The 26,445-nt window shown below is 49.1% G+C and overlaps 1 protein-coding gene across 7 annotated transcripts in view; it reads left to right on the top strand.

Annotated features, from left to right (window-relative positions):
- Nucleotides 1-23,959, top strand: part of GASK1A (golgi associated kinase 1A) — a 49,513-nt gene extending 25,554 nt beyond the window's left edge. For 3 of the 7 annotated variants that reach the window (XM_019727503.2, XM_019727506.2, XM_019727504.2), the window contains exons 2-5: nt 9,740-10,993; nt 20,594-20,716; nt 22,714-22,817; nt 23,462-23,959. In XM_019727503.2, the coding sequence (XP_019583062.2) occupies nt 9,740-10,993; nt 20,594-20,716; nt 22,714-22,817; nt 23,462-23,672 (1,692 nt within the window). In that variant the 3' untranslated portion in view covers nt 23,673-23,959. Of the gene's footprint in view, nt 1-9,160; nt 9,532-9,739; nt 10,994-19,481; nt 19,577-20,593; nt 20,775-22,713; nt 22,818-23,461 lie in introns of those variants that run through there. The other 4 variants (XR_012489603.1, XM_074312536.1, XM_074312538.1 and 1 more) reach the window with 4 other exon arrangements.
- The last annotated feature ends 2,486 nt before the right edge of the window (nt 23,960-26,445 follow it).

The raw sequence follows: 26,445 nt of genomic DNA, 5'->3' as shown, positions 1-26,445 counted from the left end.
GCCACCTGTATTCCTTGGCTTGTGGCCTCTTTCTCCATCTTCCAAGCCAGAGGCATAGTATCTTCTCTCTCATTGACTGTGCTTCCCTCTACTTCGTCATCGCATGGCTTTTTTCTTCTCTAGTCAAATCTCTCTCTGCTTCCCTCTTATAAGGATACTTGTGTTTACATTGGACCCATCGGGATAATCCGGGATACTCTCTCCATCTCAAAATCCTTAATTTAATCACGGCTTCAAAATCCCTCTTCCCATGTAAACTAACTTAATCATGGGTTCTGAAGATTAAGATGTGGACATCCTTGGGGGGCCATTTCAGCCTACCATGATAGCTGAGCGGTATGTTACATTACGATCATTTTTCCTTTACCATGTGACTTTTTGTTTCTCTGTGGTTAATAACTGCCTTTTTTGTTTGCTTGGCTTTTCAGATGTTTTTCACCAAATCAACTTCCTTGTACTAGATTCAAGCACATATCAATTTCGCCTTCTTAGGAACCCACCTGCCTGGCACGGTTTGACCTGACCCCTCCTGAAATGGTGGCTGTGTTGGCTTGCTGCACAGCTGTTCCTTAGGATCTCCTGTCACTACCACGCTGGGAGTCCTGCTGCCTCTCTCGCGTGTCAGATCTCTCTTTTCTGCATCCCACGTCTTCTTTCTCAGTTTACACCTTGGTTTTGGTGGAGCAATTTATCCAATAGCTTATTAGAACTGATGCATGAGGGATAACCCATTTTGAAATGTTATGTGTCTGAAACTGCCTTTATTTTCCCCTCTTCCTGGACAGATAGTTTGGCTGAGTGTAGAATTCTAAGCCTGAAATCATTCCCTGTCAGATTTTGAAGGATTTGCTCAGTTATATTCTAGCCTCCAGTGTTGCAATAAAGAAGTCCAAAGCCATTCTGATTGTTGATCACTTTGTGTAAAACCTGTTTTGTTATCTCTCTGGAAACCCATAGGCTATTTTCCCTAGTGTTCTGAAATTTCACCGTGATGAAATTGCTTTCTCTTTGCCTAGCGTCCCAAGAGCTGAGCTTGCGGCAGAAGGCTTACGGGCTAGTATTATTTTGTTTGAGAGTGCAGTCTTGGGGAACACACGAGAGTAGCAAAAGTGGGGAGAGATGACATGAGGATGCATTGTTAAGCTGACTGCTGCTATGTGCAATTGATTGCACGATCCGATAGACCTGGCCAAGAAGCTGCATAAGTTGAATTCAGGACCACTTGAAATTTCCCACTGGCTGCAGTCTCCCAGATCAAAGATTTGCTCCACGCGACATAAGTTTCCTCATACTTCCAGGCTGTGTGCTCCTCAGTACCACAAATCTGCTAGTCACGGTGGGGAGCAGGTGACAGGCACAGCACTTATGGTGGGACCCTCAGGATGTGCCTATAGGTGGCAGAGAGAACCCCACGGAGCCACTGCCGTGCAAGCTTTGGCTTTTAATGGCTGCAGCAACAAACTGTCTCCATGACTACAGAACAAGCAATGCTACTGCTAGGGCTGAGCCCATCAAAATGCAAATGCATGAGTGTGTGTGTGTGTGTGTGTGTGTGTGTGTGCACGCACGCACTCACCCGCCCACGTGTGTTGGGGAGTTGCAAATAATTGAATTCACTACAGTGCGAGTCTTGTTTTTAACCAAGAGGGCACCCTTGTTTTCAGCTTGGGGGACCCTTGCACTATTTCAACATTCAGTATGTAAATGCTCTCTTAAAACTCCTGCCTTCAGTGTGGTCCTCCTGCCGTCAGTCATGCCAGATGCCTCCCAGCACATAGAGGCTCTGGCTTTCTCTCTCCATGGAATAAACCCCGGGCTTTAGCTGGGTGCAGGAGTGGCAGTTACTTGGCTTAACAGTATGGATCAAGAGGTCTGGGTGTCCACCTCCTTCTTAAGTAGACTTTCAACAGTGCTCTGGTTTTCGATTTGCCTTCACACCTCCTCTGGAGGTACCTGGTGGCACCAATTCTGAACGTGTTGGGGGCTTCTGCCTTCCCGTTTAGAAGTCAGGTTTCTCAGGTCTGCTAAGGCCACTGCCACTCATTCCCCTGCTTTCCTGAATGTTGCTTGCAGTGGCCTCTTCTCTTTGTCCTTAGGGGTTTGTCCCTTAAAAAAATAAGAGCGCTTTGCTATCATTTTAGTGACGTTTGAGGAGGGAAGAGAGGGAATCGTGTGTGTTCCAGTCACCATTTTGAACAACAGCACTGCTTTTCTAAATCAAATTGCCTGGCCCTAAGCCAGCCCTCACCTACGTGACCTAACATCTGTCAGGCAGCCCCACTCAATTTGTCTCTAGCAGAAGTCTTGGCTTTTGAAAGTAAAGGCCTTTGTATGCTCTTCTGGGGCAGGAAGAGGCCCGCTCTCCAGGTTTGCTCGCTTGCTTGGAGAAGGGTGGCAGGGAAGGGGACAACTCTCGCCCTTTGAGGCTTCTATCATGGCAGAGAATACACTGATGGAGTCAGCCAGACCCAGGTTTGGATCCCGCCTCTGCCACTTAGCTATGAGGCTGTGAGACAGTAACGTAAGCTCAGTTTCCTCAGCAGGCCTCCTTTTCCTCAATGCCCTGTGTGAACCATGATGCCTTCCTTCTAGGGAGGCGGCAGGGAGTAAATGAGCTGTTATGAGCCAGGTACCCAGCACAGGAGATGTCCCTAATGCTGGCTACAGTCGTCGCCATGGAGTTCCCTGGAGGGAAGACCTCTGTGCCTCCAGGTGCTTCCATCGGTGCCCCTAGACATGGCTGCCCTGTTCCTCCCTCGTCCTCCTCAGCTCCAGGCCTCCTGTTCTATGCCCTGAGCCCCAACTTTGAAAACACCTTCTAGCATTTTATGTCCTAACTAAAATGCAGCAAAGTGGGCTGAGAGTTAAAATTTCAGTTTCTATTACTATTCTTGAAGCATCATTTTTATTTTGGCTGAGCCTTTGCGGAAACAATTTCTTGAATTGCTTTTCTTATTTTCATGAGGGTGTGGAGACTTCATTTGGATCCCAGATCTCTGCCATCTCTAACTGTAACACTCTTCTCTCTATTGTTTTTATAGCTTGCATTTTCTAGGGGCTGTTCTCCCTGTTTCTTGTCTACCCTTGGCTGAGAACCATCCCTTTCTAAGACGCCATTTGGTCTTCATTTCCATCCCCAGCACTAGCCATTGACATTTGTTCAACAGGACGTTTCCATCACATCACAGGGTTACTGCGTCCTTGAAGTTATGCTATGGAAGTGAAGCAACAGAACCTGGGCAGGCAGCCAGGGACTCATTTGCTTGGGGTAAATGAGATTCAAATCTGAGCCTCAGGAGAACTTCCAACTACCGCCCTGCAGTGGACCTTTAGCCACCCTCACCCCCCACCGCCATAAATCCCCAAGGCCAAATATTAAATATCTGTAGTGCTTTTACCTGTTCAAAAATGCTTTTATTCAAGCGTGCCAAGGAGAGCATTTGCTTGGGCAGATGAGGGAAGTGTGAGGAGGAGATGAAAAGAGATTTTCATTTTCAAGAAAGACTTTGATCTGTCCTTAAGAACCCCCTGTGTGGACCACCATTTACTAGACTGAGCTGGCTTCTTGGATGCAGCACCCTCTAAATTACTGCAAGTCAAGACTGTGAAGCCACAGGGAGTTGTTGAAAGAGGCAGCAAAGGGGCAGCAAAATCCCAGGTTCCTTCCCACATTTAGCCCCTCCCTGAACTCCCCTCTGTCTCCCAAGGTTCTCAAGTCAAGCTTCATCATTCTGTGGTGCAGTGAAAAGGGCTCCAGGAAACTCGCATCCTGCCTGCCACAGACCCACTGTGTGACCTTGAGAAGGCACTTGAAATCTCAATTTCTCTAACTGTAAAATCACCACCTTAGTACATATCTTGGGAGGCTTTGAGAGCTCCTGGTACATGGTCTGTATTTGGTAAGTGCTATGGTTAATACTAGGACCTGCTGTTTTCACCTAGCAAGTCAGATAGTACATTCCATTTCCTGGCGACAGTCTTGAGAATGCTTAAGATGAGAGCAACTTGGGCACCTTCTGGGTTTGGAAGAAGCAGGAAGCGTAGAACCTGCCCTGTTTTGAGATCAATCCTGAGACCTAATTTAAGGACAGCAGATTGTTAGCAACCTGCTTCTGGTGTTACCTCTCAAGATTTGAGGGGGACAAATGGCGGCATTTTCTCACTGATATTCTTCTATTTCATAAAGAAGGACACAATCCATAATTGAATTATTTTCATTTTGGAAGAAAAATAAATGTAGACTGAAAACGTTTTTATTTTCCCTCAATTGGCTCCAACACAAACAGACTGCTACTACCCTGATCTCACTCAAGCCTCACTTTACAGATGACCTGACCAGTCCCGAAGAGGGTAAACGTCCTTTTGGAGCAGGGCCCACCCCTGAGGCCCAGTGCAGTCTTTCGGAATCAGGGCTGCAGCAGGGGCTGTGGGTGGCCGCCCCTCCCCAGGGTGGCCCAGTGATGAAGTCACCACCTCTGGAGCCCAATTGCCTGGGTTCCTGTCCTGGTGCTGCCCATGCCAGCTTTGGGCCACCTTGATTCTCTGTGTCTTGTTTTCCTCACCTGTAAAATGGAATAATAATACTAATACCTTGTAAGACCTGCATGCAGATTAAATGAGGTAATAAAAGTGGTTTAAACCTTCCCAGTGAATACTGAATAAATGTTAGTTATCATTCCTTTTTTTTTGTTTTTTTCTTTTTCCTGGAAATTGGGCAGGCCAGAAACGACAGGAAAAAAACTCCTTCCTTGTCTTGAAGTTGCTGATGTGGAAGGAAAGTCACAGCTCTCCAATGACGCTGAGCAAGGGGGTCCTGGCCGGGTGGTGGCTTAGGAGACAGGCAGCCCCGGAGTTCTGCCGACCGTGGAACACACAGGACCCCGCAGATCTGACTAGGAGAGGGACACTGTGTGCCTGGAGGTTATAACGGGCTGTGCATGTCGCCTTCGCCCCCAGACGCCTGTGCTTGCCCAGCTCCTCCTGCCTGGGGTCTGCCTCTGGGTTCAGCCACGGGAAGCAGGGTTTGACCAGGTCTAGCCGCGGCCTTACTCACAGGACTAACATGTGGTTCTAATTCAGCCCTCTGACAATATGCTCATGTATTCCCTCTCACACCGCCCATGGTTTGGTCCTGAAAATTATTTAACTGATCTTTAAAAACTGGAAGAGCAAGTCCAAATTCTAACATTTCTGGTAGTCTCACTCAGAGGCTGAGTAGCGACAAATCTGTCATCAGCCAGTGGGGATGTTTAGAAGAGGGCAGAGGTCAGGGGACAGCACAGAAGGACACCTTAGGTGACGACTCCAGACCCAGAGCCAAACTCAATTTATATCACACACACACACACACACACACACACACACACACCATTGTCGTCACATGGCTTTCCTCTGCCCCTTCTCCACCCAGGAAACTCCCACCAAGAAACACTTTACAAGTATTTTGTGATTTTGCCTGTTTTCCTGCAGAGAGGCACATGTGAACTCTGTCTTCTCTCCACCTTCCCTGTCCAGCATGTTATTCCTCACCCATGGCGGTTTAGTGGAGGACCCGGTTTTGTCATCTTTTTTTGAGTTGAGAAAAGATGGCTTTACCCATATCATTCCCTCTGCAGTGGGAATGATGGCGTGAAACACGGCGTGTGTCAGGGCATTCTGGGAGGCGGTCTGGGGAATGGGAGCTAGTGCCCAAAAGCGAGGCAAAATCCTGACTGGATTTCCCCAAAGTCCAGGAGCATTCCTTTCCCTGTGACCCGTCAGAAATGAGAAAAAGTCTCCTGCTAGCTGTTACAGTACACACTGTAATTAAGTCCTTTCCTCCAAGTGTTCTTGTTTCTCAGACTGTCTCTGTGCAAAGACCTGCAGCGTTTGTTGGAATTTTTTTTTAAAAAGTCCTTCTCAAAAAAACTTCTCTATTTGACAGAAGACTCCCCATGCCACAGGTATACCTGTGGCCAGGTCTCTGTCAGCATAACCTGAGCCCCCTCTGTAGTGACAGCACGATGCCCTTATTATTTAAGGGACAGATGCTACACTTCATTACTAAACCTCCTAATTGTTTTTCTTTTCGAGGTACAACATTATAATTCAGTATTTGTATACACCACATAGTGTTCACGACTGTAAGTCTAGTTACCATCCATCACCATACAGTTTAAACTGCCATATTGTTATCTGACCACGGGCACACATTGCGCCCAACAGAAATCACCAACGAATCTGGATTAGCTGGGTTTTGCTATGATAATGCTGCATCACAGGTAGCCTCACCATCTCAGTGGCTTGCAACAACCTACACTTTTATCTTTTTTACAGGGCGGTGGGTAGGCTAGACCCAGCGGTGTGGTTGGGTTGGCTCCAGCCTGGGGGTTGGGTTCAGGTCTGCTCCAGGTGCCACACCTGGGGCGTGCTCCTCTCATGGTGGAGGGCAAGTTTGCAAGGAGGCAAGTCAAACCGCACAAGCACATTTAAAGCCTCCACTGGACATGGCATGTGTTATATCCGCTTACATTCTGTTGGCAAAAACAAGTCATATTGCCAAGGTCAAGGACAGTGGGCAGACAAGTATACTCCACCTTCAGTGAAACCATGGCAAGGTGAGGAGGAAGAAGGAATTGTGAGCAAATAATACCATCAATGACACTGTCCTCTGCCTTCCACCCATGGGGGCAATGGCAGGGAGTAGGGAGGTGGCTGCAGTCCCCTGCAGCACAGCCCTGGGCTTCGCAGTGGGCGGGGCTCTTTACTGCTTTCCTGCCTTCCCTTCCCACAGTTGCCAGGGAACCCAAACCCCACACCCTTGTTAGAATCTCAGTCTTTTCCTTTTAACCCTCCTACATATTTCCCTCCTGGCTCCCACTCTTTCTCTCCTCTCCTTCCCACATGCCCTTAAGCCAAGCAATTCCTTCCGGTTTCTTCCTGGATATCTTTGGATGGAGTCTCTGCAGGACGAGACTTTTCTCACAGCCAACGTGGCCTTCTCCTGGCTTACACTTAGGTTTTTATGATGAAAGAGTTTCTTTTTCTACCTCTGCCTTGAGTTGTGCTCCCAAATATTCCCCATTTTTTTTTTCTTTTTACTCTGACATTACAATGTGCCAAAATTCAGGAAGGGGGGGGTGGATATTTTTCAGATTCCAGAACTGTAGTGGGAGTTCGGAAAGTAGGGGCAGAAAAACCCTGATCCCACAACTCATTTAAATGTACCAAGCCAGGTAGTGGGCCCTTTGCTCTTTCGACGCATGTGTTTCCCATGCCAATCCTTAGGGACGAATGCTCTCACTCTCCCCCATTTTGTAACTGAGGAAATGGGGCAGAGAGGTTGTGTAACTTGCCCCTTGTAGCACAGCTCAGAAGGGCAAAAGCTGGTCTAGAAGCCCAAAGCCCATTCCATATGCTTTTCCACTACCCTTTTTCCACTCCTCTTCTTCTGCAGCTGGATGTGACTACTGGGCTAGCGGGCATCTTCCCTAAGGAATTAAGGGTGGGAGGTGGGGATTTGAAGAGGAAGGAGAAATAGACCCATGGAAGGACCATACAGTGAAGGGCACACTGGTCCTCTTTCCCTCCTGCCACCATCATCACAGGGTGGAAAAGACCGTGTGTATTCTCTGGATGGGGAAATTGGGGAGGCGGGGTGGCAGGTTCAGCTGGCAAGTGTGCGGCCATGGGATCAGTTGGGTTCCGCCAGCAAACCTTCTAGTATATTATGCGTCATCCCCCTTTCTCCTTTCTCTAAAGTACTCTTTATTATTCAGCTGAATATTTCTCTTCAGAGGATGTTTTTTCAGTTTGATCAAAGCTGCCTTTCTTTTCCCAAAGGTTTACTTGTGTGGCCCTGCAGGGACACCGGCTCATAGCCGTTTTGAACCTTGCTCTCTGTACAACTGCACAATTGCCAACTTTCCCCAGGTTGTCTGAAGCCAAGTAAGGCCGACAGAGGGATCAAAACATTCTGTCTTCTGGAGACATTTTAAAAAGATGATTTATTTCTCCCTAGTGGTATCCAAAAGTTGGAGAACGCAGATTATGAATCCAACTTGAAAACATAATTTTCTTTGTAGAAGGGTAAAAAAAGCCAGACAGACTCCTTGTCCATGGCCATTTCTCCTTTTAGTTTTAATTGGAAATATTAGCATTCCTGCGAGCTGTGTGAGCCTGGGCAAATCTTAGCACTCAGGGCCTTTGTTTTCTCATCTGCAAAATAGGAATGATATGAATGATTCCCATTTCCCTATGTTCTTGTGAGGATTAAAGGAGATACTAACTGGTATATGATGAAAAGTTAACATCACCAAGGAGTGGGACCCAACGACTTTATCTCTTGGGGTCTCCTCTGTAGAAATCCTCACAATTTCCCCCAGCACTGGATATTCGGTGCAGCATTGTTTGTTATAATAAAAATTGGAAATGATCAAAATGTCCTTCCTGTCGAGGAAAGGGCAAAGAAATTATGGCATATTTCCGTATGAACTCTTATGCAGCGGTTAAGTAACTCTATATTGAAAAAGACAAAAATGGAAAAAGCCTTGGGCCATATTGTTGTGTCAACCAAAGCAAGTGGTGGAATAGTCACCTCCTTTATGCTAAAATAATTACCACGTGCAGTAGACTGAAAATGAGTCTTGAGTCCAAAACACAGTGGCTCAAACAGCTCTTGGCAGCTCTACTCCCCTGGGGTCATGCAGGTTCCCCGGCTCCTTCCTTCTGGTGGCTCCGCAGGGTCCAAGCAGCAGAATCCCCTGGAGAACTTGTTAAAACACAGGTTGCTTAGCCCGTTTCTGACTGAGCAGTTGGGAGGGCGGGCGGTGCTGAGAATTTGCCTTTCTGACAAGTTCCCAGGCGATGCTGATGCTGTTGGTTCAGGAGCCACCCGTTGAGAAATCACTGCCCCAGGGTGGGTCCTTGCCAACCCGTGCAGAGCTGGTGCTGCCACATCTGTGAACCAAGAGAGAAAGGCTGGGCAGCCAACTTCCTTTTGAGCAAGTAGGGCAATGTCATGCAGGGTCCCAGCCCCCACTCCCCGCACAAGAACGCAGGATATGGCGAGGCCAAAAAGGAACAACCACGGAGCCATGAATAGGGGGTTCATACCACTATATTCTTGCTGGCAGCTGGGTTGGAGATACAGGAAGTAGGATCAACATGATATGCAATCTGCCGTCTGCTTCTCTGCCAACCAACCAATCCACCAATGTAGTCACAGGCAGGCAGCAGTGGCTGACTCCTGCCGTGGGCAAGGACTTAGTCATGTGGCCACCTCTGGCGGCAAGGCAGGCTGGGCAAAGTCATCAAAGTAGCTGGGTCTCTGTGTGCCCAGGAAAAGGGGACAGCATGTTTGTAGGAGACAACTAGAGGCCTGCCAGAGTGGCCCTGGGACTCACACGGAGAGGAAAAGAAAGGGCCAGCACTCAGCAGTGGGGACAGATGTGGAAGAGATTCTTGGTGCTTGGTGACCAGTGTTGTACGGCAGTTTATTCAGAGGGGAGCCCAAGTCTACCTGCATGTATCAGCAAAGGCTACCCCTGGAAGGTGAGCAAGCTAAACTTTGAAGCAGGAGCACTGGCTGCAGTGCTGGTCCCCTCCTGAACGCAGCTGGGGGGTCACTGTGCCTGGGCTCTGCTCTTTTCCCTTTGCCAGCATCCAGGATGGGACTTCATTCACCATCCACACTGTTTTGTGGGTTGGGGCTGACATTTTTCCCAGGTCTCAAACTTTCTGTTTCTACCCCATCCCCCAGGCATTTGGGCTCTGGAGAAAGCTGCGTGGCAAGAGGCGGATGGTGGTGGCATTTTGCCTCTTACTGACTCTGTCTGTGGTGGCTGTCACCCGTTTCCCCGCACAGCGTCCAGACGCCATGGAGCCCTGGCGGGTCACTGGCACTCCCGCCCCTCACAGCCCACAGGCTCTGAGCTTCCGCCGGAGGCAGCAGGCAAGAAACCTGCGGTTCTGGAGAGGCTGGGCCCTGCCCAGGAATTCCATCCTGGTGTGTGCTGAGGAGCAGGGCCACAGAGAAAGAGTGAACAGCAGCAGGCTGTCCCCAGGAGGGGACAACAGGCGCCCAGGGAGGCTCAGGAGGGACATTCCTTTGGCATTTCTAGGAGATTCGAGACTCAGTACCCAGCGTCCTGTGCTCCTGAGGGAGGATGAGGTCAAGGGGCCAGGAGCCAAAGGCCTGGGCCCCACCTGGCACGATGGTCCCACCTGGAAGGCACAGAGTGAGACAGGCATCCTGGTTGGCCCCCTCGCAGAGCAGTGGAGAGTTGCTGATGGACCAACCCTCCAGCCCCATCCAGTGGAAGGCAGGGATCTGCCAGGAGCTGGGAACAGAGCCTTGACCGGTGGGCGGCAAGCAGGGGACCCCACCCCGGCCACAGGGACTCATCGGCGTGGCTCTGTTGGGGAGCTGCAAGGATCCATCTGGTGTGCCTCTGAGACCCCCGCGCTGCCGACTGGCTTGAGGACCGGTGGGCAGGTGCCCCCATGGTTCACAGAGCATGATGTGCAGACCCTCCGGCTCTTGGCCCAGGGGGAGGTGGTGGGCAAAGCCAGGGTCCCCGGCCACGGGCAGGTGGTACAGGTCGGCTTCTCCACCGAGGGTGCCCTTCAGGACGTGTCTCCTGGACTCAGTCGACTCTGCTCCCAGGGCCTCTGTGGCCTGATCAAGAGGACTGGGGACCTGTCCGAGGTCTTGTCCTTCCACGTGGACCGGGTGCTGGGGCTGCACCGGAGCCTACCCGCTGTGGCCCGGCGCTTCCACAGCCCCCTGCTGCCCTATCGCTACACAGACGGTGGTGCGAGGCCTGTCATCTGGTGGGCACCCGACGTGCAGCACCTGGGTGACCCAGATGACGACCAGAACTCTCTGGCCTTGGGCTGGCTGCAGTACCAGGCCCTGTTGGCGCGAGGCTGTAGCCGGCCAGGCCAGGCCCAGTGCCTGGGAATCCACCACGCTGAGTGGGCACGTCTGGCACTCTTTGACTTCCTGTTGCAGGTAGGTGGAGCGGGGCTGGGTGGGGCAGGGCTGGGCTGGAGAGCAGCAGAAGTCGGGGATTTGGGGTGAATCAGGACACGGGAATCACCGAACTGAGGATGGACGGGAACTCTCTTCCCAATCCTTGTCTTTGGGCACCTGTTTTTGTTACTTCTCTGCCTCTGTGTTTATCCATCCAGTGGAATAGCTCATATCAGCTCACGAGTGGCCGCTGCTCCCTTCAGAGGCGGCCATGCTCTACTTACTGTCTGACACGCATCCACTGTCCCGCCCCAAAACCTCTGAACGGTATTTGTCTGCTTGTGTGTGTTTGTCTCCAGTCACTGGACTGGCTGGTTCCCCGCGGTATTTCCAGCCCCTCGTCTGTGTCTCCACGGCTGCTTTGTGGAAGGAGGAGCAAGCGGCCTGCTGGTCGGCGTGGGCTTTGCCATCAGCCAGGCCGGGGTTTGAATCCCCCTCCCCAGGTCCCTTCTTTCTGTATGACACTGAGCAGATTACTTCCCCTCTCAGTTTCACTTTCCTCACCTCTAAAATGGGACTGGGTGTCCCTTGGGCCTGGTCATTGTAGCACGTGGTAGTTCCAGACTGTCAGTACCTGCCTGAGCCCCGGAGTCTGCTCTGCCCAGCACGTGACAGGCTGGGAGCTGAGGAATTAAAGCCCTCCAGACAGTGTTGGGATGGAGGGGTTTTCCAGACCATAGGACTTTCAGTGCTGAAACTGGGGGCGTCCTGGGCAAACTGGGAAGGCTGGCCATGCCTCCTCCAGGAGCAACACCTCCTTCTGGGTGTGTAAGGCCCGGCTCCCTGGCTGGGGTCACTCCTCAGTGCGTGTTCTACATGTCTCTCTGAGTTCCCTACCAGGATTGAGCCCAGGTCCCTGCAGTGTCATGGCTGGCCCTTCTGACTCACTCCCTCTGCATGTGTTTTTGGATCAGTTCTCAGATAAACTGCTTTTCCTTGAATTCTCATCTCAAGGTCTGTCCAGATGATAACACTGAACTTGGGTGGTTTCTGCACACAAGATCGTTTGTGGAATGTACTTAATATCATGCCTGGCGGGTGGTACACACTCAATAAGAAGCCGGCACTGTGCCCACTTTACAGGAATGAACTCATCCAATTTTCATGGCACACTTACAAGTGAGATATCACACTTATCCCAATTTTAAAGTTGAGAAATTGAGGCCCTGAGAGGTGAAGTCACTTGCCCAAAGTCACGGCTGATGGAGCAGAGCCGCAGCCTGGACGGTCTGACTCCAGAGCTTACCCTCTCTGTCACAGAGTCACTATTAACCAAGCCATGACTTAGGGCAGGAAAAGGGACTTTGCTGGGATGCCCTGGGGCCTTGAGGTTGGAGGCACCTCCTTGCAAAGCCCCAGCCCAGCTGATGTGCACACAGCAGCTTTCTGCTCCACACAGAGCCCCTCTGTCCATCTCGTGTGGTTGCGGTGTGGGACCCTTCCTTGGCTGCCAAGGCCTGCTGTGGGGACAGAAGTCTCAGCAGCCAAAGCACACACAGGTTGGGTGTGTGGTCAGACGTGACTCGGCTGGCCTCGTGCCACCTCTTCCCTGGTCTGCTGAACACCGGTCAAGTCAAACATCCCTGTCTGGCTGACGCTGCCTTCCTAGAAACCACTGGCAAGTCGGAAAGAGGCGGGGCTGTGGGTTTCCAAGCACAGGAAGCTGAGGTACCTTCTGACTGGGGAACCAGGTACAAACTCCACATACAGCCCATTCTGCGGTATGCTTGCTCCTTTGTTTTATTTTATCCAGTTTGAATCCTGGTTTTTCTGTGTTTGTGTATCATAACATACCATTTACCAAGACACAAAATCCACAAGCATTGCACACACACATATTCCTTATACCCCCACAAATCATACCCTGTGCTTTGTAAATCCCACATAGTGTATTAGTTAGTGATGGCAGAGGTAATGTTGCATAACAAACCTGTCCAAAACTCACTGGCTTAAAACACCAGCTCTTGTGTCCTTGCTCCAGGGTCTGTGGGTCAGTTGGGTTTTACTGAGCTGTGGGTCTGCTGCTCACTTCTCATTCTGGAGCCCAGGCTGCACCATCTGGGGCAGACTCTCCTTATGGGAAATGAAAGAAGCCCAAGAGCTCAACCAAACTGCAGGAGCACATTTAAGGCCTCTGCCGATGCTACTTCTACTAATATTCCTCTGGCCAAAGCAAGTCAATGGCCAAGCCCAATGTCAGAGATGGGAAGCATACTCTGCCCAGACTGGAAGGGGGAGAAGAGAAAATATTTGCTGAGCAATAATCAAATCAATCACACACATCCCAAACAGACACATTGTATGCTTCCTTATACAAGAACCATATATGCCCACATGTACCACAGCCACACACACTCACACGCACACCATTCACATGAATCATACACCCACATATATTCCATGTGGTGCCCAGACACTGCTGTGGGCATCTGGGGCTCAATCCTGCTGAGACCTTTTGGGGATTGTGTAGGACATATCTCAGAATTGTCCGACCCAGGGCCCAAGGAAGCTAGGCTATTTACCCACCAACTCCGAACCGTCATTGGTTGAGACAGCTCCTGAGGGTGTGGATTTCCTGTCACTTGTAGCGTGGTCGGGTGCCAGCCAGCCAAGCATGGTGCTGCACCCAGAAAGGGGCTAAGGCAGAGAGCCACAGGCGCTTGTGCAAAGCATTGGTATGTACAGGAATTGTGAGCACCGAGTGCAGATGGGTGAGATACCAACAGCCCCTGCTACTTATAATGACGTGAGGTCACAAACAAGCTTCAGCAGGCCAGTGTTTCCAGGTTCCAGTGAACTGGTTTCTTCTGGATGAGACTGGCCCATTTCCTTCCCAAGGAGCCCATTTCAGTCATTGGTGGTCCTGTGTGTGTTCCTTATTTTGAGTCCATACCTATGGCTTCGGTTCACGGGTATCTCCTCTGGCTTGGTCTCCTTGCAGCATCAGGTGTTTCATCAGTTACAGAGGAGCCCAGATCACGACCAATGCCAACCTCTCAGGCTTCCAACCAGAGGCCTGAACTGTAATAGCAGCTACCACTTATGAAGTGCAATGTCTGATACAGACCACACACGTGAACCCACGTAAGTGCCACACAGAGTTAAGAGATGAGTGCTGTGTTCCTCCCCATCTCACAGATGGTGCAGCCAAGGATGGACAAACAACCTGCTGGACAAGGGTTGTTTGCAGGGTGATGTTGAGCCTCTTTCTTATGTTTAAAACAGGGTCTAGATTAGGGTAAGGTGTGATAGAATTCTAAACGGTCCCCAAGGTCACTCCCGCCCACCACCCACGCCCTGCCAGTATTAACCCCTTCCCTTGAGTGTGGGCAAGACTTGAGACTATGATGCAATATCACGCCAATGATGAGGTTACTAATCATTTAACTTTGAGTTAATTAAAAGGGAGGTGATTCCGGGTGATCCTGACCTAATCAAATGAGTCTTTCAAGGAAGACGAAGCATCTGAGAGATTTTCCTGCCTCAAGATGAAAGTAAACAGCCATAGTATGAACTGTGTGTGGATAAGGGAGGCCTCTGGGAGGACTCAGATTCCCTGGGGACCTAATCCTACAACTTTGAGGAATGGTTTCTGCCAACAACCCAGATGAGTTGAGGAGAGAAACCTGAGCTATGGGGCCAAATGAGATGTAGGCCTGGCCCCCCCGCCCCCCCCCCCCCCCCCCCGGAGTTCAGCCTGGTGAGACCCTGAGCAGAGAAGCTGGCAAACATGTGGTGGACTCCTGACCCACAGACACTTGGAGATGATACATGTGTTCTTGTAAGCCGCTAAGCTCCTGGTACTCTGTCGTGCAGCAGTAGAAAACGAATTTATGAGTCAAGGGAGGGCCCCAGGTGAAACGCTGTAGCAGAGGTTCACTCTCAGGCGGTTACAACCTGCACTGCAGGACCAGAGAGAGGGAACCTCCCTCAATTGCTTCCACCTCACCCTCATCCTGCCTCTGTTTAGACTTTGTTTTAACTCTCTCTTTTTTAAACTGTTCATATCTTTGCCCCAGTTTCTGTTGAGTTGTTGGTCTTTTTCTCAATGATTTGAAGAGCTTTTCATCATTTAAACAAATTAGCCTTTTGTTTTCATTGTATTGTAATATTTTTCTCAGGTTCAATTGTCATTAAGCTTTGTTTACAGTCTTTTTGCTGTGCAGAAATTTAACAAATTTTTACGTTGTTAAAATTATAAGCTTTTCTTTTGTGACATGTAGGTTAGTGTTAATATATCATGTTTTAAAAGGCCATCCTCAATTCAGGGTTATTTTTAAAATTCTCCCATGTGTTTTCGTATGTCTTTGATCCATCTGGAAGTTATTCTGGATTAATAGAAAAGATGCAAAACAAAGATTTTTATTTTTATTTTTTCAAATGGCAGACCAAATGTTCCAGCACCATTTGCTGATTAATCAATCTTTTCCCCAGTCTGAAATGTTGCCTTAACCATATAGTCAATTTCCATATGTATGTAAGTCTATTTTTGGACTCCTTTCTGTTCCAGAGAAGGGTCTATTTATATGCCAGAATCACACTGTTTTAATTATTGCACTTTATATTTTATGTTAATAACTAGTAGGGCTTGGTTTTTCTCATTGCTCTTTTTTAGAATTTTCCTGATATTCTTGCATACTATTCTCATTTGAAATGTAGAGTCTGCTTATTACTTCCTTCTCCTTCCCAAGTCCTTTTGGGAATTCACTGGAATCAAATTAAATTTGCATGGACTAAGAGAGAGAATTTACATCCTAAAATATAGAGTCTTGTAGCCAAGAATAGGATATGTCTCCCCATTTATTCATGTTCTTCAAAGCATTTTTCTTTAGCCGGATCCTCACTTTCATGTTGAGTTATTTATTATTCCTGACTAATTCGTCTTATGTGGCCATTGGAAATGGGATCTTTCTTTCCATTATATGTCCTGGCCGGTAGCTCTTGGTCTGTGTGAAGGCTGTTATTTCTGTGTAGTAGTTTGGTTACTGGCTTCCCGCTAACTTTGTATTGCTTCAACAGTTGCTTGGTTTGTTCTGGGTTTTCCAAGTACACCATTTCATCTGCAGAGAATGCAGTCTCTTCTCATCGTCTTTTCTTTCTTTCTCCTACCTCATTACATTGATGGTGCCTCCAGAGCAATGGTAAATATTAATAGCATGATGGACGTGACTTATTTCTATAGACTTGGGACAATTTCTAGTGTCTTGCCATTAAACCTCATGCTGGCTCTTGACTGAAGATATGATGAAGAACTCAATAATTCCTGCTTTATGAAGAGTGTTTATTGTCAGGAATGGATGTAAAATTTCATCAGAAGCCTTTTGAGTGCCCGGAGAGATCACAATATCCCCCTCTCATGTGTTCAAGTGGAGACTTTTGTTGGTGTCCTAAAGGGGACTCATCCTAGCTGTCTTGGTTGGAACCTACTTTGCTGTGGTGGCTGCTGGTTTTTGTGTTGATGTTTTAAATGTAGAGTGGTCTACAGATGTCTTTTTAGACGAAATCTAGTTCTTCTCAACCCATCTCCTCAAACCCCATCAGCTGGTCTATTCACCTGAATCCTAAGCTGGTGCCTGACTTCTGGCCTCAGGCTTGGGGCAAATGAAGCATCTAGCTGTTCTTCCCTGAAGCTTCTGGAAGGTTGTGCTTTGTCGGACACATGGGGAACACTACAGGATGAGGCCTCAGAGGAGAATGAGAGTGGTGCCCAGGAACCCACTCGTCCCCCACGCTCTGACCTCCCCAAAGCTTCATGAATTCTCCAACAGCCAGTCAGTGTGGGGCCAGCCCACTGCCCTCCTTGGTGAGAGAAGCTGCCACCTTGCGGTAACCTGACCCCCAGGCAGCGAGCCAGCCCAGCTAAAAGCCACCCTTTTCACCCAGAAGGACCCAGGCCTGTGCCTCCAGGTTGGGGCAGGGACCCTGCATGGGGGTGGAGCCACTATTCAGCCCCAGATCCATTTGAACTCCATCCCAGGGGTCAGAAGCATGGCCCACAATGCAGGCCAAATTCACTTCTCCACCTAGTTTTGTACAGCCCATGAGCTAAGCATGGTTTTAGTATTTTTAAATGGTTGAAAAGGTTGAAAGAAGACTATTTTGTGACACTTAAAAATTATATACAATTCAAATTTACTTGCACATATATAGTTTTTTGGAACATAGTCATGCATATTATTAGTTTGCATATTATCTATAATATATATTATACATTGTGCACTGCAGATGCCGTGATGGAGACCTCATTTGAGCTCTAATTGCCTCACCCTTCCTGAGTTTCGGGGAGGCAGAGCAGAGCTGGTTTTGAGCCAGGCAGACCTTCATTCAAACCCCAGCTGTACTGCTTTTACCTTAATGACCTTGGGCATGTGTAATGCAGGGTCCCTGGTCCTGCTCTCGGTGGGTGGACACAGAATATGGTGAGGCCAACAAGGAACACCAATGGAGCCATGGGTAGGGGAGTCATACCACTATATTCTCAATGGCGGCTGATCGAGACACAAAAGCAAACATACGCCAGTACCCCAACAAGAGGTCTTCCTGCACCCCCATCTCGCTGGTGGCCAGCGAGACACAGGAAGTAGGATCAACACAATCCACAATCTGCCATCCACTTCTCTGCCAACCAACCAACCCCACTTGCTAGCTGCAATCCGCGCTTGCTAGCTTAGCCACGACAGTTATATCAGTGGCTAGTGGCTGACCCGTAACAGCTGATGGCCAACTAGTCACAGCTGATGGCCATCTACTACCCAAGCCAGCACCTTTCCACGTGAGGGCCGAGAGGCTAGAAACTTCTCTCCGGGCTCTGTCCCCACAGCATGTCTGGGGTAAGTGTCCCCATGTGTAAAGTGGAGGTAATAAAGTCTTCCTGGAAAGGCTGCAGTGAGGTATGAATGGGATAGAGACAGCAGTGATGCTGGGATGGTCATCTTGAGTGATGCTGTCTTCTGACACCAGCCAGTTCTCCAATAGCAGCTGCGTGTCTAGCAATCCAATTCTGACGCTCTCTCCCTGTAGTAAGTGTCAGATCCCACAAGTGAAAGGGCTCAGTCCCACAAGGCTGCCCCCACTTCAGGTGCCAGTCCCACATCCTTGGCTAAATGTTCTTCTGACCAACTGGCTATAAACGGGGAGTTCTCAGGACCCCTCCTCAGGTTTGATAATTTGCTAGAACAGCTCACAGAACTTAGGAAAACACTTAGTTTATATTTATTCATTTATTATAAAGGTTACAAATGAACAGCCAAATGAAGATGTATACAGGGTGAGGTCCGGAAGGGTCCCAAGCCCGTGGGGTTGGGGTGCACCACCCTCCTGACATGTGGATATGTTCACCAAGCTGGAAGGTCTCCAAATCTCATGGCTCAAGAGTTTTTACAACCCAATCTCCAGCTCCCCTCCCCTTCCTGGAGGTTGGAGGGTGGGGCCAAAAGTTCCCACCCTCTATTGGCTTGTCTTTCTGGGGACTAGCCAGTTTCCTGAAGCTATCTGGGGGCTCCCCTGATTCACCTCATTATCATAAACTCAGGTGTGGTCAAAGGGGCTCATTATGAATAACAAAAGACGCTGCTATCACTCGGGAAATGCCAAGGGTTTAGGAGCTCTGTGCCCGGAAGGTGGACCGAGGCCAGATGTATTTCTTACTGTAGAACATCGAGACACTGTCATGGCTTTAGTGGATGAAAACAACTGCGTATTTGCCCTGGGGAAGCCCTGGCTGTTCTGCATCACTGGGAGGGGCTGTCCTAGGATCCTGCCAGAGCTAGGAGTCACAGGACACTCCTGAGTCCTGAGGACTGAGAGAGGGAGCGGGGGCTGCCTTTCCGTGAGTGCCATCTGGGTTCCTGCATGCTGCCTCCCTCTCCCCGACTTTCACTCCCCTCCACCATGACTCTGTCTCCTTTAGCTTGGTCTAGACAGTTGCCCCAACTAGAGTATGCCACCTGGAGCTGGTTTCTAGGTTCCCAGGCTGGCACCTTCCTCGCCAGGGGTGTTCCCAGGCTTCCCAGTGTAGACTAGCCATTCTGCAAAGGCAGGACCTGCGTCTCCATCCTGGGTGTTCCCACACAGGACTCTTTCAGGAACCGAATACACTTTGCGTCCTGAGAGTTAGGCAGCCGATTCACCATCCTAATTGGTAGAGCCGGGGTCCGCAGACCTCCCTTTATTGTGACTCAATCACCAACTGTGGATTTAAGGAGATGACACAAACCCTTGGTCCCACAAATGTGAAGCCCTCCTAGGATTTGGATTACTCCTCCTGTTTCCCTCACCAGGCGTACTGCCGTGATTTGCCCCACACCAAGCCTGAACTCAAAGCTTGGCCCCATGACCTCCAAGCACTTCCCAAGGGCACCAACTTCACTGGGGGAATGGGAGGCTCACAGAGGGCACCTCTCATACCCTCAGCCTCTTGCTGCTCCTGCTTCACTTCTCTCTTCCTCTCTCCTCCTCCCTTCTACAGCAACAAATGGATTTTTCCTCTTGTCCCATGCAAAGCAAGTCCTACCACACCCAGCCCTCTTGACATCTCACCTTCTGCCCTAAGCACTCATCAAGGTATTGTATCAAACCAAGTTTCCTTCCTAAGAGGAAAAAGGGTGCATCTTTTCCACCTCGCCCCTCCTGTAAGTGACGGTGACACCCTGCTGTCCCCAGTCCTCACCTCTGTCTCTCCTCCACTTCCTAGCACATCCCAACCTTTTTCAAACCACCTTCCCCCTTCAACTCCTATCCCTTTCCTATCTTTCTCCCCATAGTAAGAACCTCCGCCCCCCACCCCCAGTGGACTCTGCCAGCTCTGCTTTTAGGTTTCTCCTTTCTCGACCTCTGTGTCCATTATGTGCACAGCAGATAACGTCCCCTGTAGGTCAGGGCTGAGGTGGTGTCACGTTTCTACTTAATTCCTGGCCTGCAGCATGTAACTCCTTCCTTCTGAAGACAGCTGCCGAAAGCAGGTGAGTGGGAAGTGTTCTTATGAGAATCCTCTGGTCCACTCAAAATGTCATGTACACAAATGTCACGTACATACGTGTGTATGTAGGGGACTCGAGGCACAGCTCCTCACACTGGACCCCACACCACTTGAGAATTCCTACTTCAGGCCTCCAGTGTGAAATGAGCCCGTACGGGGAGTGCCCTCCTCCTTCCCCACTTGGATTCTTTCCTGCTGCGGGTGGAAGGACTCTCCACTCAGGAGCTGTCTAGATGCTCATTAAAGGACTTTTATCTCCGAAGAAGGGAGATGCAGCATTTGCTGCTTAAAGAAAAAGTGGAGTCACGTGTGGGTCTCCTCTGGTAGACGAACAGCCAGAGTCCGGAGGACAGTGACCTCAGGCCAGAGTGCAGGAGCAGCACTGTGGAGGAAGCAGTGGGTCTTGGCCTGAGGTGTGAGCAGACAGCTCTGGTGGGCAGGGTCAGCTGGCCAGAGGAGCAGGGCACCAGCCCATTAGGAGCTGGAGGCCAGCAGCAGAGCCACTGAGCAGGGCCCTGTGTGTGGCCGGGAGCAAGTGCCCTGATGCTGGGCCTGGAGGCAGGCGCCGTGCCCCACGCCCTCAGAGGATGGTGTCCCCACAGGTCCATGACCGCCTGGATCGCTACTGCTGTGGCTTCGAGCCGGAGCCCTCGGAGCCCTGTGTGCAAGAGGGGCTCCGGGAGAAATGCGGGAACCCCAGCGAGCTGCGGTTGGTCCACATCCTGGTACGTCCCCCCGTCACCCGGACTCCGGTCCTCCTGTCTCCTTCTGAAGATGCTGTTCGTGAGTTTCAGAGATCATATCAGGCTGGGGGTCCCCAGTCCTGTTCTTTTCAGCAGCAGAACCCTCTGTTTGCATAATGTAAAACTGACAAATTGTAGCTCTGAGAATGTGGTTGAGCTGGGTGTGGGGTGGGGATGGAGACGTTTTCACCCGCTCCACGGTCCCCGAGGGTCGCCAGGGTGCCCCCTAGGGCTTCTGGACGCCGAGTGTGAGAACTGTGTGTCTTGTCAGACGTCCTCCTTCTGCCAGTCATTGAGGAAATTATGACTTGGAGCCAGGAAGGGCACTTCCAAGGCCACATGGCTGGTGGCAGTGACAGGGTCCTCTCCTAGGACCCAGATGGTGCCCAGGCTGGTGTGATCAGGGAAACACTGCTGCCTCCCGTTAAAACCAGAGCCCAGGGTGGACGTGATGTGCTGAGGCCATCAGAGAGGGGATGGAGTGGCAGGAGAACATTCCTACCCAAGGAGCAAGGTGCCACCCTGGGAGGCTTTCCCGAGCTTCTCACCCAGCGAGGCCGGTTGCACTGGGGGGGTCATTGTCAGCAAGGAGCCTTCAGGCAGCTCACAGCAGCCTGGAGGCCAGGGCTCCTGGGGGAGTCGCTGGGTGGTGGGAATTCTCCATCCCTGCCCCACAGGGCCGTCTATCCTCTTCCCTGGAATAAGGTGAGGCTTTTCTATCTATCATTTACCCCTGGTGGGCAGCTATTCCACAGACCCCTGAGGACTGCAGATTTCAGAGGGAGGAGTCATCAGGCTTCGAGAAATAGATGATCCCTGTTGAGGCAGAGAGAGGGAAAGCTGGGGTCCTAGAGACCAAAGTTCATAATGTAAGCCTGGGTGTGGGGACAGAGTCCCAGAGAGCAATTTCCAGGCTCTTGGCCTCACGTGGAAAAGCGCTGGCTCGGGTAGTAGATGGCCATCGGCTGTGACTAGTTGGCCATCAGCTGTAACCAGTGAGCCATTGACCACTGATATAACTGCCGTGGCTGAGCTAGCAAGGGCAGATTGCAGTTAGCAAGGGGTTGTCGGTTGCTTGGCAGAGAAGTGGACTGCGGATTGCAGGTAGGAAGTACGGTTAGCAAGCGGATTGTGGATTGCGGATCCTGTGGCTCCTGCTTTCTGTATCTCCAACCCGGCCGCCAGCGAGACTATAGTGGTGTGACTCCGCTATCCATTGCTGTTGGTGTTCCTTTTTGGCCTCACCATATGCTGCCTTCTTGTGTGGGGAGCGGAACCAGAGTCCCCGTGTGACACAAGGTCACTAGAGAGAATTATGGGAAATTACTATGGACTCTTGGAGAACGCATAGGAATGGGTGTGTGCATGGGGGTGGGAGGAGGAGGCCGGCAGAGATGGCCTCTCGTCCTCAACCACACCATCATTCGAAGGTGCTAAAGAGTTTCCTGCTGCTTTTAATTTTGAAGCGGTTGAGGAGGTGCTAAACTCTTCTCCTGTGGGGATGGAGCGCGGTCGGTGTTCCCAGAGGATGACGGGTATCGTGTGTTCTCCGTGATGCTCAGGGGAACACCCAGGTGCACGGGGGCACAGGTGGCACGTAGTGGGGGTGAGCGTATGTGTGTGTGATACATCCTGCAGCCCTGCTGCCAGCTTACCTCTGTCCCTGCCGATTCCCACCCACACTCCTCACCCCTTTGACCACCAGTGCAGTGGGACCTTGTGCAAATTACTTCACTTCTTTGTGCCTCTGTTTCTGTAAGATGGGGCTCACTAGATGGTGCCTGGAAGCACTGAGCATAGTGCCAGCATAGAGTAAGCTGACTGCTCAGCCCCTGGGGACTATCGGGGCAAGTAGCAGGGGGGAGGATGGTGAGATGGACTGCTCAGGCCCTCCCAAGCCCCTTCATCCTGCCAGTGTTCATGGGTGCCCACTCGGCTGCACCCTTCTCCACCTCTGTCTGTCCGTCTTCTTCCCTGAGGTCCGGAGCAGTGATCCCTCTCACCTGGTCTACATTGATAACGCCGGCAACCTTCAGCGCCCTGAGGACAAGCTGAACTTCCGGCTGCTGGAGGGCATAGATGGGTGAGGGTCAGAGGGGTTGGGTGGAGGTTCGGGGACTGAGGCTCGACAGTCCTGCTGTAGACGTGGGGCCTCAACCCAGGGCTGCTGAGAAGTCTGCCATGTACCAGACAAAAGCTGTTGGATCTGAGCCTTAGGAGGGGGTGGGGGCCCCGGGAAAGCTGAGTGGAGCTACAGTCAGCAGGCCCTTCAACTCCTGGATGGAGTGCCCCCACCCCAAGTATCCATAGGGCCACCGGGACCCACAGAACACTAGGTGCCCTGGCCTGGCTGGGGGAGTGAGCCTGGAAACCTGCCTTCCCTGCTTACCCTCAGCAGGTAGCTCAGCCTTCCTAGGGCTCTGTCTGGCATTTGCCCAGCAGAGCAGCCGGCATTTCACCAGGGAGAGCAGACTTGACTTGCCCAGCTTTTCTGTGGGATGGGACCCATCCGAAGGTTTTATCCCCCGCCTGCTTTCACAGCTGAGCAGGTCTGCGGGCCCCTGATAACTAGTCAGCGGAAGTGGCCCAAGGGACTTTGCAGGCTGACTTTGCCAGGGTTCCCCAGGTGTGCAAGTTCTGGCCATCTGGTTTTGTCCTTCCCAGGAACTCTCTGAGATCACTTTTGCTTTTCCTTTCTGTTTTGGCGCTCGGGGAACCCTGCTCCAGGTTTCCTGAATCTGTCGTGAAGGTTCTCGCATCAGGGTGTCTACACAATATGCTGCTCAAGTCGCTGCAGATGGACCTGGTGTTCTGGGAAAGCCAAGGCGGGCGACAGGGGCTGAAGCAGGTGCTCCAGACTCTGGAGCGGCGAGGACAGATCCTGCTGGGATACATCCGGGATCACAACATGACACTCTTCAGGGATGAGGACACGTGAGTCCCCGCCACTGCCCCCCAGGGCTCTCACCTCGCTGCTGGGTGCTCACAGCACGAGTGGGTGAGCACCCATCCTGATCACTGCACTTTCTTGCGTTCACCCATCCTGAAGACAAATGGGAAAAGCCAGAAACCGGAGAGCACCATGGATGTCACAGGATGTCACCTGCTTGGGATGGTGGAGGTGGTTGTGGGTATTGGGTTTTCAATCTCGCCACATTCCTTTCTGCCTTCTCAGCTCTGGCTATTTACTCCCTTGCACCAATAAATACATTCAAGAATGTTCTATGAACTGTTTAATATATTGTAAAATTGTGTACCCCACATGCATATGCAGAGTGGGACACCTGTGTGTGTGTCTTTTCTGTGTGTGTTTTTTCTGCGTGCGTGCATGTGTGTGTGGGTTTTCTGTGTGTGTGTGTGTGTGTAGACGTGTGTATGTGTAGGTGGCATGTCTTCATGCCCTCACACATACATAAGATAAGCCTAACAGGGTCTTCATAGAATTGTGCTTGTGGCTTAGAGCTGCTCTGGCTGAAAGTGGACTCAGGTCTAAGAAATGAAGCACTAAGCATTTTGTCTTTATAGGCTTTAGAGGTTCAATTCTTAGTACGTTATGTTTTTGGTTTAAGAATTATAAAAATAATACGTGCTCACCAAAACCAAATTCATAAACAATAGAAACACATAAGGTAGAACGTGAAAGTTTCAGAAACTCCCTAGAGAGGTGTGTGCATTTTATTTATACTCATGCTACATGCAAATTAAACTATAATAAAAGCAGGATCATCTGTGTTTGTCAACTCACTTTTTTTACTTTAGCATATTTTCTGTATTTGGTATCAGCCATCTGGGTTGACCCAATTCTCATTGACGACTACATAGAATTCCAAGGCAGGGAGGTGTCAGATTTTATTTAGCTACTCCTATTGTGATAAATACTAGGTAGCTCCAACTTTTCACTGGTTATAAACAATCTGCCATGAACATCTTTGCATAGTGTGCAATGTGCAATTATTTCTACTAGCTGTATTCACATAAATGTATTTCTGTGTCAAAGGGTATGTATAGGCATTTATTATTTTGAGAGAAACTTCCAAATTGTCCCCCAAAATGGTGGTACCAATTTACACCCGGAGAAAGAGGGAGGGAACTGACTTTCCCCACCACCTCACCAACACTTGGCTATTCTCAAACTTTTTATTCAACTGATAGGGAAACCCACTTTTAAAACTGCATTTCCTTAATCACTGCTGAGGTTATCTTTCCAAGTATTTACTAGTCACTTATATTTTATTTTCTGAGTTGTCTTTTTCTTTTGAGATATTTGTTCTTTCCTTGTTAAATTGTTAGAGATCTTTGAATCTAATTACTGTAATTAATCTTTTCCATGTTAGTTATGTTGTAAATATTTTCTTCCAGCCTGTCATTTGTCTCTTGACTTGTTTATGGAGTCTTTTGCCAAGTGGAAAATTTTAATTTCCATGTAGTCAAATCTATTTATCTGTCTTTTAACTCTTCTGAGTTTCACAGCTTCTTATAAAGGCTGTCTCTATTTCAAGATTATTGAAATAATCTCCTACGTTTTATTTTAGTATTTATATGGTATGTCTTTTACATTCTCTCTAAATCCATATAAAATTTATATTTGGGAGTGGTGTGAGGTAGGGATCTAACTTAAGTTTTGTTCTCTCCCCAAATAGGTAATCAGTTGTTCCAACATCATCATTCAATGGTCTTCTTTTTCTCTGCTAATCTGAGAGTACACTCTTGCCATATACACTCCCTGTTCTGTTGCATTGACATTTTTTTTCAGTTTCTGCATCAATATGACACTTTTAATTAAAGTTATTTAATATTTTTCTATTTGGTAGGGCAATTCTCACCTTTTTATTTACTTTAGTTATTTTCTTTGCTATTTTTATGAATTTTTCTTTAATATAATGATGTCAATCTATGAAGTATGCCACTCCCCTCCCATCGTCCTCAAAATCCCATTAGTGTTTTGATTGTGATTGTGATGAATTTATAGATTAATTAGTAGGAATCTGACTCATTTGCAATATTGAGTGCTCTCATTCAGGGACATGGTTTATCCATTATTCTCTGATGACTTCCAGTAACATTTTAAAGTCTTCTTCAACAAGTAAACTCATTTTAAAGGTATTTTATAATTTTTATTGATGTTCAGAATGAGTTATTTTTCTTGATTAGATTTTTCTAGATATTTAAAGGCATATCTTAGAGTTTTTAAATAGAAAACCATACTTTCAAATAATAATAATTTTACATTTTTGTTTCACAAACGTGTGTGTACGTAGGGACAACTTCAATTACTTTTGTTGTCTCATTACTTTGGGATTTCTGGAGGAAAGTTGAATAGCAACAATAGCACACATCCTCACCTTACTCCTGACTTTAATGGGAACACCTCGAGTGTCACCACTGAATATTATCAGTTTTAAAGAAATAGTTTCTAATAAATATCATCTGCAACAACCCCGTTTCCTCGAAAATAAGACCTAGCCGGACAATCTGCTCTAATGCACCTTTTGGAGCAAAAATTAATATAAGACCCGGTCTTATTTTACTATAAGACCGGGTCTATATAATATAATATAATATAATATAATATAATATAATATAATATAATATAATATAATATACCAGGTCTTATTTTATTATAATAGAAGACCAGGTCTTACATAATGTAATTAATATAAGACCGGGTCTTATGCAATATACTATAAGACTGGGTATAATATAATATAATA

This window comes from Rhinolophus sinicus, linkage group LG10 (assembly GCF_036562045.2).
Source record: "Rhinolophus sinicus isolate RSC01 linkage group LG10, ASM3656204v1, whole genome shotgun sequence".
NCBI lineage: Eukaryota > Metazoa > Chordata > Mammalia > Chiroptera > Rhinolophidae > Rhinolophus > Rhinolophus sinicus.
This window is presented reverse-complemented; position numbering and strand designations above follow the sequence as displayed.